A 14,985-nucleotide genomic window follows, 5' to 3' on the forward strand; every position below is an offset into this window, starting at 1 on the left:
TTCTCAAAGACAAATGTCTCTATTTAAAAGGTAACTCAGTTTGCCCTGGCCACTGTTGCTCAGTGTTTGGAGCGTAAACTCCACACCTAAGATTCTCAGGTTCGATTCCCTGTCAAGGGCCTGCACCTGGGTGGCAGGTTCGATCCCTGGCCCCAATCAATGTGTCTCTCTCATATTGATTTTCTCTCTCTCTCTCTCTCCCTCTCTCTCTCTCTCTCCCGCCCTCCCTCCCTATCCTTTCCCCCTCCTTCCCTTTCTCCCCCCTTCTTTCTCTAAAAATCAATGAAAAAAAATATTCTTGGATGAGGATTAATCAAATCCCCCCCACCCACCCCAAAAAAGGGTAACTAAATGTCTTTTAGGTGCTGACTGGCAGAACTAAAATATGTGAGATGATTTAGATTAAAATGTTCTGTTAGTGTCCAGTCAGTTTATTGGCAGCTGGGTAATTCTGATGACACTTGGATAATTACCGCTATTTCATCTGTCCTTGGGCTTGACATAAGGGTCAAGGACCTGCTGCTGGGTTGGTTACACCAAGCTGATTGCTCATTGTCCTTTGTTGCTCCCCTGTCCTCTACCAGCAGTGACTGGCATTTCATCCTATTAGTCATTGCCCTTCTATTCTTCCTCTCCCCCTTCCTCGAAATACGAGTTTAGAAGGAGAAAATTCTTCCCTTTTGTATTTTTATTTATAAGCCTGGAGGACGCTAGTAAGCTAACACATTCAGGACTTTCTGTGGGGAAATATCTCTGTTTCAAGAGACACCTAAAAAGGAAGTGGTTTTCATTCAAACCAAAGTAAATATGAATTTATTCAGTGTTTTGAGAACTCTCTAAATTGAAGATTACTCAGGCAAGATTAAACCAACTCAAGATATTCCTACATTTCTATGTCTGAACAAAAACTGAAACGGTCTAGCTTTCAGGAGGGTTGATTTCTTTTCTATTATTAGGATTAAAAAAGCCTGAGGCAGGGAGTGGGGAGGAGATCATGTGGCCAGAGTGCCAGTCAGTGCCCTTAGAATATTCCTTAGGCCTGAAATGCCTTTAAGACATATATGCTCATGGACTGTTGAGGTGAACTAGTTTTATCCTAGCAAGAAGAGGATATGAACATTTTACCAAAATGAGAAGGAGAAAAAATTTACCTTTCTAGACACTGCCATTTCTAAAACATTTGGTGGCATGCAGTTCGTAACTACTCAGTGGATGTTAAAAAGTCTGTGGTCAGTTTATCCTAAGGAAAGGAAGAGTGGTCATGGTTTCCTGGTATGATGTTTTTAAAATATATTTTTTATTGATTTCAGAGAGGGAGAGAGAGATAGAAACTTCAATGATGAGAATCATTGATTAGCTGCCTTCTGCATGACCCCCACTAGGGATGGAGCCTGCAACACAGGCATTTGTCCTGACCCGGAATCGAACTGTGACCTCCTATTTCATAGGTCAACATTCAACCACTGAGCCATGCCAGCTGGGCCTGGTATGATCTTTTAAAAAGTCCTGGTTGTTTTGGGAGATGGAAAAATTCATTATTTTGATTGTGATGATGGTTTTATAGGTATGTACATATGTCAAAAAACTTATCATAGTGTATAGTTTATTATATATCAGTTACACTTCAATAAAGGTAGTTGCTGTAATCATTTTATGAGGTTGGCATAACTTTGATGTGGAATCCTTGTAAACTGTATAAGAAAAGAAAATTAGTCATTCTCTTTCATTCACATAGATATAAAAGTCCTAAACAAAATATTAACACACTGAATACTTAAGTATTATATATATATATATTATAACCAACGTGGGTTTATACCAGGTGTTCAAAGTTCATTTAAAATGAGGAAATTAGTCAATGTATTTTGCCATGTTAACAGATTAAAAAATAAAAACAATGATCTTTTCCATAGAAAAAAAATGTTATAAAATTCATCATTCATTCATGATTTTTAAAAGAAGTCTTAGAAAAACAGAGATAAAGAGAGAGCTTTCCTTAACTGGTAAAGGGTATATACAAAAAAACCTCACCAGACATTAAAAATAGTAATAATGAAAGTCCCATTTGCTAATAAACTTCTGACTGGACCTGTAAGTGATACTGTGGAGAGGTGGAAAGCACACTGGCTCGGAATGGAGGCCTGGTGGACAGCTCAGGGCCTGTATCAAGCCACTTTGAGACCTTCATGTCCTTATTAATGGACTGGGTGAATGAGTTTTTGTTTTTGTTTTTGTTTTAAATATATTTTATTGATTTTTTTACAGAGAGAAAGGGAGAGGAATAGAGAGTTAGAAACATTGATGAGAGAGAAACATCAATTCAGCTGCCTCCTGCACACTCCCTACTGAGGATGTGCCCACAACCAAGGTATATGCCCTTGACCGGAATCGAACCTGGGACCCTTCAGTCCCCAGGCTGACGCTCTATCCACTGAGCCAAACCAGTTAGGGCTTGGGTGAATGAGTTTTAAGACACCACCACTCTTATCCCCACCCTTATGCACCCACAGCACACATGCACAATTCAGTTTTATAATTCTAAAAATAAAACACATTCGAGAATAATTGTACTGAGATCTTATCTGTTAGAGAGGTTTGAGGATAGATTGATTTGTCTAGTCAGCCATACACAATCAGGAAAGATGGCAAATGGCTTGGCTACTTTTTATTTTTGCTAGCATTGCTTCTTTTTATTATTCCTTCAATTTGTGTATATTTGTCGCCAAAATGTACAACTTCCAATTTTCTACAATTGATTTGCGGGGCGGGGGGGGAGGGAGAGGGATAACTAGTGTTGATGCAAATCATTATTTTAACTCTTCAGAGAAACTGTAATTTACTTTTTAAAAATCATTTCATGAGATAGGAGAAGGTTGTAAAGGAGTGGGGGAAAGGAAGACCTGTGAACAGCTGGATTAGAAGGCCTTTCTTTCCTGTGGAAAAGCTATGCTCTTACCTTTTGAAGACAGAGGTGGCTGACTACAGTGATGTGAGGCACCACAAAGCATCCTTTCCCCCATTTCATACTAAGGTTCATATGATTAAAGGTGTTTATTTTGCTTAAGGTAGCAATTTTCAAAGGATATTCACATCTAAAAATGTTAGCAGAATTGGGAGAGGGTGGATTTTTTTTGCTTGAGACATTTTGTGAAACAGTGTTAAATTTACTTTACTGCACTTCTCATAGCACTTAGAATGTTACTTTTCTAAAAGGGGGGATTTAGGTTAAGCTAGCATGGCTCAGTGGTTGAGTGTCGACCTATGAACCAGGAGGTCATGGTTCAATATGCCTGGGTTGCGGCACGATTCCCTTCCCTAGTGTGGGGCATGCAGGAGGCAGCCGATCAATGATTCTCTCCCATCATTGATCTTTCTCTTTCTCTCTCTCTCTGCCCCCTTCCTCTCTGAAATCAATTTTAAAAAAATAGTTTTTAGCCCTAACTGGTTTGGCTCAGTGGTAGAGCATCGGCCTGCAGACTGAAGGGTCCCAGGTTTGATTCTGGTCAAGGACATGTACCTTGATTGTGGGCACATCCTCAGTAGGGGGTATGCAGGAGGCAGCTGATCGATGTTTCTCTCTCATCGATGTTTCTAACTCTCTATCCCTCTCCCTTCCTCTCTGTAAAAAAATCAATAAAATTAATTAATTTTAAAAAATAGTTTTTAAAGAGGGGAGGGGATGGATTTAGTATTTAACCCTTCAAGGATCTTTATGTTTCTTGGCCATACTTTAGGGATAGTGGGTCAGTGCACCACTTCAAAGAGGACTGCATTTGGGTGGGATTCCAGAAAGCCCTACCAAACTTACTTAAATCCGAAAAGAAACTAGTTTGCTCCCTGGCTGAGCTGAAACACTGATGATGTCTCACCGGAGCAGAGCAGAACGGTACAGTGCAAAACAGACCAGCATGGTGCAGAGCTAAGCAGACCATGGAGGAGCAGAGCAGAGCTGTCTAACTGGAGAGAGGCCTGGCCCCCGGGCTGCTTCATAACTGTGCTGTATCACAATTGAGCTGTTTTATAGTGAATAAAGTTTTCTCCTTCACTGCAAAAAAGAAAAATTAGTTTGCCTCATGCAATAAGAAGTCTGGGCATAGATTATCCAGGTTGATACAGCAACTAAATGATGTCCAGGAACCAGGCTTCTTCTGTATTGCTCTAGCATTCATAGTGCATATGACTTTTCACCTCATGGTCCCAGGATGGCTGCTACAACACCAGGCATCATCTCTATATTCCAGGCAGGAAGAATGGGCAAAAACAAAATGCAAAGGGCTCTCCCTCAGTGAGGTTTGCTTTCCTATTCAATGAACTTGCCAGAGTTCTGTTCATGTCATTGTCTAGAATGGCCTAAATGATCCAGGCCCGTGTCACTCAGTGCTCAGTGGTTGGACGATGACCTATGAACCAGGAGGTCACAGTTAGATTCCCTGTCAGGGATTGATCCCCTATAGGGGGTTTGCAGGAGGCAGCCAATAGATGATTCTCTCTCATCATTGATGTTTCTTATCTCTCTCTCCCTTCCTCTCTGAAATCAATAAAAATAATATTTTTAAAAATAGAATGGCTTACATAAGAAGATAAGGGTTTCAGCTTTCTGGCTGTTACATTTAAGGACATCAAAGGAAAAGAGGGTTGCCCTAACCAGTTTGGCTCAGTGGATAGAGCGTCAGCCTGTAGACTGAAGGGTCCCAGGTTCGATTCTGGTCAAGGGCATGTACCATGGTTGCGGGCACATCCCCAGTAGGAGGTGTGCAGGGGGCAGCTGATCAATGTTTCTCTCCCATCGATGTTTCTAACTCTCTATCCCTCTCCCTTCTTCTCTGTTAAAAATCAATAAAATAGATTTAAAAAAAAGAAAAAGGAGAAGAGGGTTGGGGTGGTTTTATCTTTAATCTTGGTAAAGTGTCCCCCTGACCCCAAGTCTCCTGTAAGCCTGGCTCTTGGTCCTGCAGGTGCTACGCATGATGGTCGGAGTGAATATCTCAGATGAACAGCTAGGCAGCATCGCAGACAGGACCATCCAGGAGGCTGATCAAGATGGGGACAGTGCTATATCTTTCACAGAATTTGTTAAGGTCAGTCAGTCATCTCATGGTTTGAAAACTTAAATCCTGCACAGGAGGGAGGGAGAAAAACATTGAGATAAGAGCATGGGACAGTATCTCCTGTTGTGACCTTCATAACTGTAACTGTTTCTTCTACCCCCCCAGGTTTTGGAGAAAGTGGACGTAGAACAGAAAATGAGCATCCGATTTCTTCACTAAAGGACTGAGACTACTAAACTGTTCCTTGCTTTCTAGTATTTAAGAACTGGAACTTGGGAGTCCTCCTGTCCACCAGCCCCACCTCCACCCCATCATTCGTCTTCTCCCAAAGTACTACTGCTGTTGCATGACAACCCCCAATGTGTCTGCCAACATAAACCTGCCTTTGGTATATAAACAGGGCATTACAGAATGGTACACCCGGTCTATATTTGTTCCATATCATTTGCCGATTATCTCCATTTCTCAATATTCTTCCCACTCCCCTTCGGCTGCTGAATGCCACATGTGCATCTCGTCTGACAGAGAAGGAATCATGTCAAGAACCAGCCAGCATAGCTCTTTCATTGGGTAGACTATAGCCACGCTGTCTTCCCTCCCTCAAGGCTTTGGCATGCTCCTCGATCTTTTTTTATGTCGTTTGCTTTCTACTTCTTTTTTACCCAACACATCATTAATCTTCAGTCTCCCCGCTTTTTATTAAGTTTCAATTTCTTCTACTTAGCATCCCAAGCTATGCCTGTTCAGTGTATTTCTGACTTGGCAGGATAGTTTAGTGGTCTGGCCGTTTTGAACTACCTTTACTCTTAAATAGGTCTCTGGGATGTTGCCTCTCTGGGAGCTTTTCAATACTGAGCACTTCTCTCAGAAGAATGTGATCGCCTCTTGGTCCCCTGTACTCTGCTTTGTCATCAAAGGGCTGTGAATTAGAGATGTTCTTCTTGAAAGGTGGTGGCTGTGGTGAGAGTTGTAGAGCAGAGTCTTTCAGGTGACTTGCCCAGGTCACTCTACCTCTGGCCTCTGATTCTCAACATGGATATCTATGTAGCTACTCTTGTTAGTACAGTGTTGACTTTCAGAAAACAGCCATATGTTGGCAGGTTTGCTTAGTTTTGGGACACTGTCACCACCAGAATGGCTGCTCTGACAATATGCTTGGGGACTTTCCCATGGCTTTTTTTTTTTAAATATATTTTATTGATTTTTTACAGAGAGGAAGGGAGAGGAATAGAGAGTTAGAAACATCGATGAGAGAGAAACATCGATCAGCTGCCTCCTGCACGCCCCCCAGTGGGGATGTGCCCGCAACCAAGGTACATGCCCTTGACCGGAATCGAACCTGGGACCCTTGAGTCCGCAGGCCGACGCTCTATCCACTGAGCCAAACCGGTTCGGCTCCCATGGCTTTTTGAGCAAGGAGGCTGGCACCCTAAAAGCCTCATGTAGCCCCACTTCTGCAGCATGGTTTATGCCTCAATGTTATGTGCCCTGAAATGTTTTCACTTCACACTTCCAAATAGAAAGGTTAGTGTTACAGAAGTGCCTACTTATTCCCATCCAAGATATTTAAAATTTGTCCTCAGTGTCTTGAAGTTTTGCACAAAATTCTCTATGAATTTTACACTTGGCAAATGTTAATGCTGGAAGCCATAGTCAGCTCCTAATACAGATCCAAAGCTTTGAGTGTATTGTATCATAAGCAGCCTGCTTACATTTATTTCCCAGCTCCTCTCTTAGACCATTGCTAGTCCTTTAGAAACAAGGGGTCTGGCACTGGTGGCAAACCTGAGGTGGTATTACAGCCCTTTGCACAAGCCAGAGCAACTTTTCTGCCTAAGTCAGCTTAGTATAGACCTCGTTGAATCAGCCTGTTATCATCCTAACATCTCTCTTAACCGTCTATCAGTCTGCTCATCCTTATAACTACCCTTGGCTGATTTTGTCTTACTCATTGCATGCTTGCTTATTTCCTTGCTTTGGAAGGCTATCCAAGATGGATACATAATACTTTAGGAAGGAAATTGCTTTAAAAAAAAATGCAAAGAGATTGGACAGAGTGGGGAACAGGAGTGTCCAGGCTACACAACTCAAGGATAAATGACTGAGAAATTCTGGGTGAAGTGTCAGTCTGACTTTGTGATCAAGTGATGTACTTATGGGAATCATATAAAAGGGAAGGACAGACACTGATCTGTTAAAGAGGTACTTCAAAGGCTCCTTGACTTGCATATTTAAAGTTCCTAAGATTGTAGCTTTTTCCTCCTTTTGGCTGTATAGCAAACTGTTTTCATCCACAGCTGTGCCTTACTGTTCCATTAAAACTGTATTCTCCGATCCATCAATAATAAATTCTTGTAGTTAAAACAATATAACTTGGTTGATTTTGTTCATCTGTTTTACAAGAATTGTATGTAAGTAAATCACCTTCTTCAAGTTTGAAATCACAGTGTTTCCCTTAGGTTTGTCTGTGCTATTAAATGCAGGTCTATTCATTGTCTGCCTGGTGGGGGCATTCATCTAGGGACCAGCACTGTATGCCTCTGAGCACAGCTTTGTCAGCCTTCTACCACTCCAAGGAAGATTCACTTTCTGTTCTTGACTCCTGGCTCCTTAAATGTAGAAAAGACCTAAAAATGGGGTATCTATCTATTGCTTGTTATTAAGATGTCTACCCCCTCATTCATGTGCAACCTCAGTGACATATTACACCTAGCTATTATTACATGGCTTTTCACATCTCCAAGCTTTAGTGACTTAGTCTGTGCAGGGTATGAGCATCTCTTCTTATTTTAAGGTTTAGTGGCATGCCACAAGACTCAACACAGTAATAGCTGGAATCATTGGTCATATAAATTCTAACATGATAATCCTCCTTTTGCTATCCCTCTGCCTCAAAATCCATTCAAAATTACATGCATGATGTTTCATCTTTGCTTCACTTTGAGTCTAATTTTAGGGTTTAGGAAAACGAAAAATGGATGGAGTGACCATATAGGCAATTTTGGAGGAACCTTAATGTTACTGACCATGTCTATAGGTATAACAATCTGTGACTAAAAACAATACTGCAAAAAAAAAATTATAAAATCATTAGAACATTAAGTACAGTTTGAGAAGAATCTCTTTAACCAACTTTATTTCCCTTGCTCCCTTCTGTTCTAGCTATTTATGTATTTGAACATAAATGTAACATACCACAAGATTATACTGGCTTTAAAAATTGAGATTGTATAAAGATGAAGAGGCCCAGCCGGCGTGGCTCAGTGGTTGAGCGTCGACCTATGAAAAGGAGGTCACGGTTTAATTCCTGGTCAGGGCATATGCCCAGGTTGTGAGCTAGATCCCCAGTGTGGGGTGTGCGGGAGGCAGCCAATCAATGATTCTCTCTCATCATTGATGTTTTTTCACTCTCTCCCTTCCTCTCTGAAATCAATAAAAATATATAAAAAATAAAATATTGTTTAACGATGAAGGGATTAAGTAGGGGGACACAACCTCATAGACAACAGTATGGTTATTACCAAAGGGAAAGGCTGTGGGGGCAGGTAAAAGAGGGCAAAGGGATAAAAGGTGATGAAAGGAAACCTGACTTGGGGTGGTGAACACACAATTTACAGATGGTATATTATAGAATTGTACCCCTGAAACCTATATAATTTTATTAACCAGTAAATTTAATTTAAAAAAAACAAAAAAATTAAAACATTATATTTCCCCATGTTATCTGTTCTTTCTAGTTTATATTAATGGTTACATTATATTTTACCAACTAATGTAATATTTATTTAACCATTAACTTTCAAAATAATTTTTAAAATAATTTTAATTGTATAAATGATACAATGAATGCCTTTCTGCATATAACTTTTTCTTTTTTTAATATTTTTATTGGTTTCAGAGAGAAAGGGAGAGGGAGAGAGACAGAAACATCAATGATGAGAAAGAATCATTGATTGGCTGCCCTCTGGCACAACCCCACTGGGGATCGAGCCTGCAACCCAGGCATGTGCCCTTGACCGAAATTGAACCTGGGGCCCTTCAGTCCGCAGGCCAACAGTCTATCCACTGAGCCAAACCAGCTAGGGCTCTTTTTCTTTTTAAATATGTTTTTTATTGATTTCAGAGAAGAAGACAAAGAGAAACATCAATGATGAGAGAGAATCATGAATCGGCTGGCTCCTGCATGCCCCCTACTGGGGATCAAACCTGTCACTGGGACATGTGCCCTGACCAGGAATTGTACCATGACTTTCTGGTTCATGGGTCGATGCTCAACCACTGAGCCATATCTTACAGCTTTTATAGGTTCCAAAATAAATGAATGCCACAAGCTATCAAATTACTCTGTATTACCTTTAGAATGTCCTTTTTAGAATATCCTTTATAGTCACCTGTCTTCAAATTGACTTTACAATCATATCAAGCTTTATTTTTTTAATGTATTGATTTTTTTACAGAGAAAAAGGGAGAGGGATAGAGAGTTAGAAACATCGATGAGAGAGAAACATCGATCAGCTGCCTCCTGCACACCTGCTACTGGGGATGTGTCTGCAACCAAGGTACATGCCCTTGACCGGAATCGGACCTGGGACCTTTCAGTCCCTAGGCCGATGCTCTATCCACTGAGCCTAACCGGTTAGGGCAGTGATGGCGAACCTTTTGAGCTCGGCGTGTCAGCATTTTGAAAAACCCTAACTTAACTCTGGTGCCGTGTCACATATAGAAATTTTTTGATATTTGCAACCATAGTAAAACAAAGATTTATATTTTTGATATTTATTTTATATATTTAAATGCCATTTACCAAAGAAAAATCAACCAAAAAAAATGAGTTCGCGTGTCACCTCTGACACACGTGTCATGGGTTTGCCATCACTGGGTTAGGGCAATATCAAGTTTTATATTTAAAACACTATTAGGCCGAAACCGGTTTGGCTCAGTGGATAGAGCGTCGGCCTGCGGACTGAAAGGTCCCAGGTTCGATTCCGGTCAAGGGCATGTACCTGGGTTGCGGGCACATCCCCAGTAGGAGATGTGCAGGAGGCGGCTGATCGATGTTTCTCTCCCATCGATGTTTCTAACTCTCTGTCTCTCTCCCTTCCTCTCTGTAAAAAATCAATAAAATATATTTAAAAAAAAAAAATAAAAAAATAAAACACTATTAGAATAGTTTGTGCTGATTGGGATTTAGAGAAAGTATTTACTGCAGAGATGCCTCAGAGAGAACTATCTTCACTAACTGGATTTCTTATGCTAAAAACTAGACATTTATCCTGTTCCTCAAACACTGAGAGCAGAATTGCTTGGAAAGAAATCATTACTAATGGACTGATACCCTCTAAATTCAGAGTACTTTAGCTGAGCTTTGAATCAACCAGCGATTCATACTACAGATGGCTGGTATGTGCCCCTATATGTGTTTAACATCTAGTAGAAACAACAATTTAGAGATTTTACTCTTCGCTCTACATCAAGCAGTGATGGGAGATTTACTTGGTAAGTTTGTGAGGTACTGCAGACTGTTTCTACACAGCTCTGGAGGGAACATAGAACAATGAAGAATTTCATGTCTTTTAAGATGAAGTAAGTAGCCTGACTTCTTTACATAAGGTAAGAGCTAATCAAAGACTTGGTCTTGAGATGTCAGGACAGTGTTCTAAGCACTAGATTCTGATCGTGCATCAAAACTAGCAAGATGATTTATTTGGAGACATGATCTTGACACTTTCCACCTCCCTTTGCAGTCTGTTCAAGAACCTAACCAGGTATGGTCCTGGCCAGGTACTCAGTTGGTTAGAGCATTGTCCTAATACGCCAAGGTTGTGGGTTCAATCCTGCTCAGGACACATATTAGGAGTTAATCAATAAATGCATAAATAAGTGGAATAACAAACTAAAACAGGTAAGTGAATTATTAAAGAATGTCTCTGGGCCACTACAACAGAAGGCAAACACTGTTAAGCAGTTTCAGTGTTTTATTCATAAGAAAATTTTTCTTGCCCCTAAACACACAATTTCTTTAGAAATAATTCTAATAAATTTGGTAATTTGGTCAACCAGCCCATAACAAATTGGAAATACTTATATTAATAGGTATGTTGACAAGAAGGGCAGCTGAGCCCTGGCCAGGTAGCTCAGTTTGGTTAAGAGTGTCCTGATCCGCCAACGTTGCAGGTTAGATCCTCAGGGCACATACAAGAATCAACCAGCAATGGATAAATAACAATATTTCATCAATAAATTTTTTTTAAAAAAAGGATAGCTCACAAAGGAGAAGACTAGACGAAAACCAAGTAACTCAGCCATTCCACTAGAGACCAAATAATTAAGTGAAACATTCCTGATAATTTTAAGATAATGTTATTTTAATGTAATTCATAAAATTCATATGAATTGCATGTAATTCAAGTTGTACCTGGATCTATGTAACTTAATACTACATGTGCTGATTGAGTCCAGTGATTCCTTGCCTGGTTTTCTGTAGATGTCACATCTTTTTCCTTATCACTTTGGAAAAAAATTATTGATGACATTAAATGTGACATGGATTAGAAGCTTATATTTGCAAATACCCTTTTGAACAATGGGACAAAAAGCGTTATATTATCCATAATGCAAAATTTCTTGAGGGTAGGAATTCGTCTTCTTTGCCAGTAGAATAACAAATTTCTAGCTGCTATTAAAATATCTCCTGCACAAAAGAAAAAGAGAAAAATACTTCTACAGGATGTCAGTTGGGAGAAGGCTGCCATGGAGACATTCATATTTTATGAAACTTTTTCTCAGGACTCAACTTCTGAGTAAAAACACTCAATTTTAGCAGAACGCATGTGCTAAATTTTAAATGTATTTTTTGCTGCCTGTTGCCTCTTCTGGCATTGTAGAGCCAGAATAAAAAATCTGAAATAGTAACATTCTGTGTTTCTAACAGATGGCCGCATTCTATAAACTCCTCACCTTGTGCCCATGAGATCAGGGGCAATTTTGGTAGCTTCATAGTCATGGAGACATAGATTTGGGAGATGGTTAGAGAAAGAGGCATATACTAGCAAAGTTGGCAGAAGGGGAAAGGGCAGATTTCAGAAATGATCCACTCACCTATTTGACGTTATTCCCCAGCAGAATACTAGAATGGGTCATTACATGGTTTGTGAAGCCATGGAAAAGAATGTGATGATCACCAGGATACTGATGTGTTTGGCAAATAATTATGCTGGATTTCTCTCCCTTCACTTATTTCAAGGCTTGATTAAATTTATATGTCAGATCAATGAGATAGACACAGTGTTCTGCAAAGCACATGCCTGTGTCTCATATATTTATATTGTTAGGGTGGAAAAAAATGGGTTGATTATAGCTGACATATTTGAAGATGGCAGTTGAATAACCATATAACAAGAATCTAAAAATCAATGTCAATAGTCTTGAAAAAGAGGAACAAAATTGGAGGATTCACATGTCCCAATTTGAAAATAAAGACACTGCAATACTGGCACAAAGATAGACAATAAAGCAATGGACTAGAATTGTGAGTCCAGAAATAAATCCTCACATTTATAATCAACTGATCTTTGACAAGGCTGCCAAAGCAATCCAATGGGGGAAACAGTAGTCTTTTGGTATAACTGGGGCCATTGGATATCCTCATGCAAAGGATTGAAGTTGGACCCCTGCCTCACACCAGCCCTAGCTGGTCTGGCTCAGTGGATAGAGCATCAGCCTGAGGACTGAAGGGTCCTGGGTTCAATTCCGGTCAAGGGCACATGCCTGGGTTTCGAGCTCGATCCCCCTTAGGGGGCGTGCAGGAGGCAGTAGATCAATGATTCTCTCTCATCATTGATGTTTTTATCTCTCCCTCTCCCTCTCTGAAATCAATAAAAATATATTTTAGAAAAACCTGAAAATGTATGAAAGGCCTAAATGTAAGAGCTAAAACCATAAAGCTTATAAAAGAAAACATAGATATAAATATTCATGACCTTGGATTAGGTGATGGTTTCTTGGATATAAGAACAAACAACAAAATAAAAATAAACTGGACATCATCAAAATTTAAAAATTTTGTGGTTCAAAGGACATCATCAAAAAAGTGAAAAGAGCCCTAACCAGTTTGGCTCAGTGGATAGAGCGTCGGCCTGCGGACTGAGAGGTCCCAGGTTCGATTCTGGTCAAGGGCATGTACCTTGGTTGCAGGCACATCCCCAGTAGGGGGTGTGCAGGAGGCAGCTGGTCGATGTTTCTCTCTCATCGATGTTTCTAACTCTATCCCTCTCCCTTCCTCTCTGTAAAAATCAATAAAATATATTTTTAAAAAAAAAGTGAAAAGAATCCTGGCCGGTTTTTCTCAGTGGTTAGAGCATCAGTCGGACTGAAGGGTCATGGGTTCCATTTTCGGTCAAGGGCACATATCTCGGTTGCAGGCTTGATCCCCAGCCCTGGTCAGAGCGCGTACAGGAGACAACCAATTGATGAGTCTCACATTGATGTTTCTCTCTCTTTGTCTCTTCCACTCTCTAAAAGTCAATGGAAAAAATATCCTCAGGTGAGGATTAACAAAACGAAGAAAGTGAAAAGACAGCCTACAGAAAGGGGGAAAATATTTGCAAATATATGTCTGATAAGAGACTTACCTACAATAAATAAATTATAATTCAATAATAAAAAGAGAGCCCTGCTGGTGTGGTTCAGTTTATTGGGTGTCATCCCATGCACCAAGATATTGCCAGTTTGAATCCAGGTTGTAGGCTTTATCCCCAGTAGGGAGGTGTGCTCTCTCATCAATGTTTCTCTCTTGCTCTCTCTCTAAAAATAAAAACATTGTTTTAATAAAATAAGAATTCAACTCAAGCCCTGACCAGTTTGGCTCAGTGGATAGAGCGTCGGCCTGGGGTCTGGGGGGTCCCGGGTTCGATTCCGGTCAGGGGCATGTACCTTGGTTGTGGGCACATCCCCAGTGGGGGCTGTGCGGGAGGCGGCTGGTCGATGTTTCTCTCTCATCGATGTTTCTGGCTCTCTGTCCCTCTCCTTTCCTCTCTGTGGAAAGTCAATAAAAAATATTAAAAAAAAAAAAGAATTCAACTCAATTATGGGACCCTTCTGCACTGTTGGTGGGAATGTAAGATGGGGCAGATGCTGTGGAAAACAGTATGACAGTTCTTCAAAAAATTAAAAATAGAATTGCCATATAATCCAGTAATTCCACTTCTGGGTATATATCCAGAAGAATTTATTTATTTTTAATATATTTTTTATTGATTTCAGAGAGGAAGGGAGAGGGAGAGAGAGAGAGAGACAGAAACATCAACAATCACTGATTGGCTGCCTCCTGCTCACCCCCTAATGGGGATCAAGCCCACAACCCAGGCATGTCCCCCTGACCAGAAAGAATCGAAGCAGGGACCCTTCAGTCCATAGGCCAACACTCTGTCCACTGAGCCAAACCAAATAAGGCTACGCAGAAGAATTTAAAGCAGGGTCTTGAAGAGATATTTACACCCATGTTCATAGAAACACTATTCACAGTAGCCAAAGGTAGAAACAACTTGAATGTCCATGAACACATGAATGGAAAACATGCAACAATATGAATGAACCTTGAGGACATTATGCTAAGTGTAATAAACCAGGCACAAAAGGACAAATACTGTACTATTTGGTCATCAAATACTATATGATTCCAGAGCCTAGAGGGCTGGGAGAATGGTGAGTGACAGCTAAGGGGTATGGAGTTTGGTTTTGTAGTAATGAAAAAGTTCTAAAAGTTCTAAAATTACTTGTGTCGATGGATGCACAATTTTTTGAATATACTAAAAGTCACTGAATTGTACATTTCAGATGTGTGAATTGTATGGCATGTAAATTATATCTCAATATAACTTTAAAATAAAAGATCAGTGCTGAATACACAATATGACTTTTATAGAACTAGACGGGGGGG

At 40.2% G+C, this 14,985-nt stretch overlaps 1 protein-coding gene across 1 annotated transcript in view; it reads left to right on the plus strand.

Annotated features, from left to right (window-relative positions):
• The window catches only part of CHP1 (calcineurin like EF-hand protein 1), a 48,592-nt gene extending 41,175 nt beyond the window's left edge, over positions 1-7,417 (plus strand). Inside the window, exons 6-7 of the mRNA XM_006093037.3 lie at positions 4,956-5,078; positions 5,214-7,417. Coding sequence (XP_006093099.1) covers positions 4,956-5,078; positions 5,214-5,267 — 177 coding nt within the window. The 3' untranslated portion in view covers positions 5,268-7,417. The remainder of the gene's footprint in view (positions 1-4,955; positions 5,079-5,213) is intronic.
• The last annotated feature ends 7,568 nt before the right edge of the window (positions 7,418-14,985 follow it).

Source organism: Myotis lucifugus, unplaced genomic scaffold (genome assembly GCF_000147115.1).
Source record: "Myotis lucifugus unplaced genomic scaffold, Myoluc2.0 scaffold_109, whole genome shotgun sequence".
NCBI classification, from domain to species: domain Eukaryota; kingdom Metazoa; phylum Chordata; class Mammalia; order Chiroptera; family Vespertilionidae; genus Myotis; species Myotis lucifugus.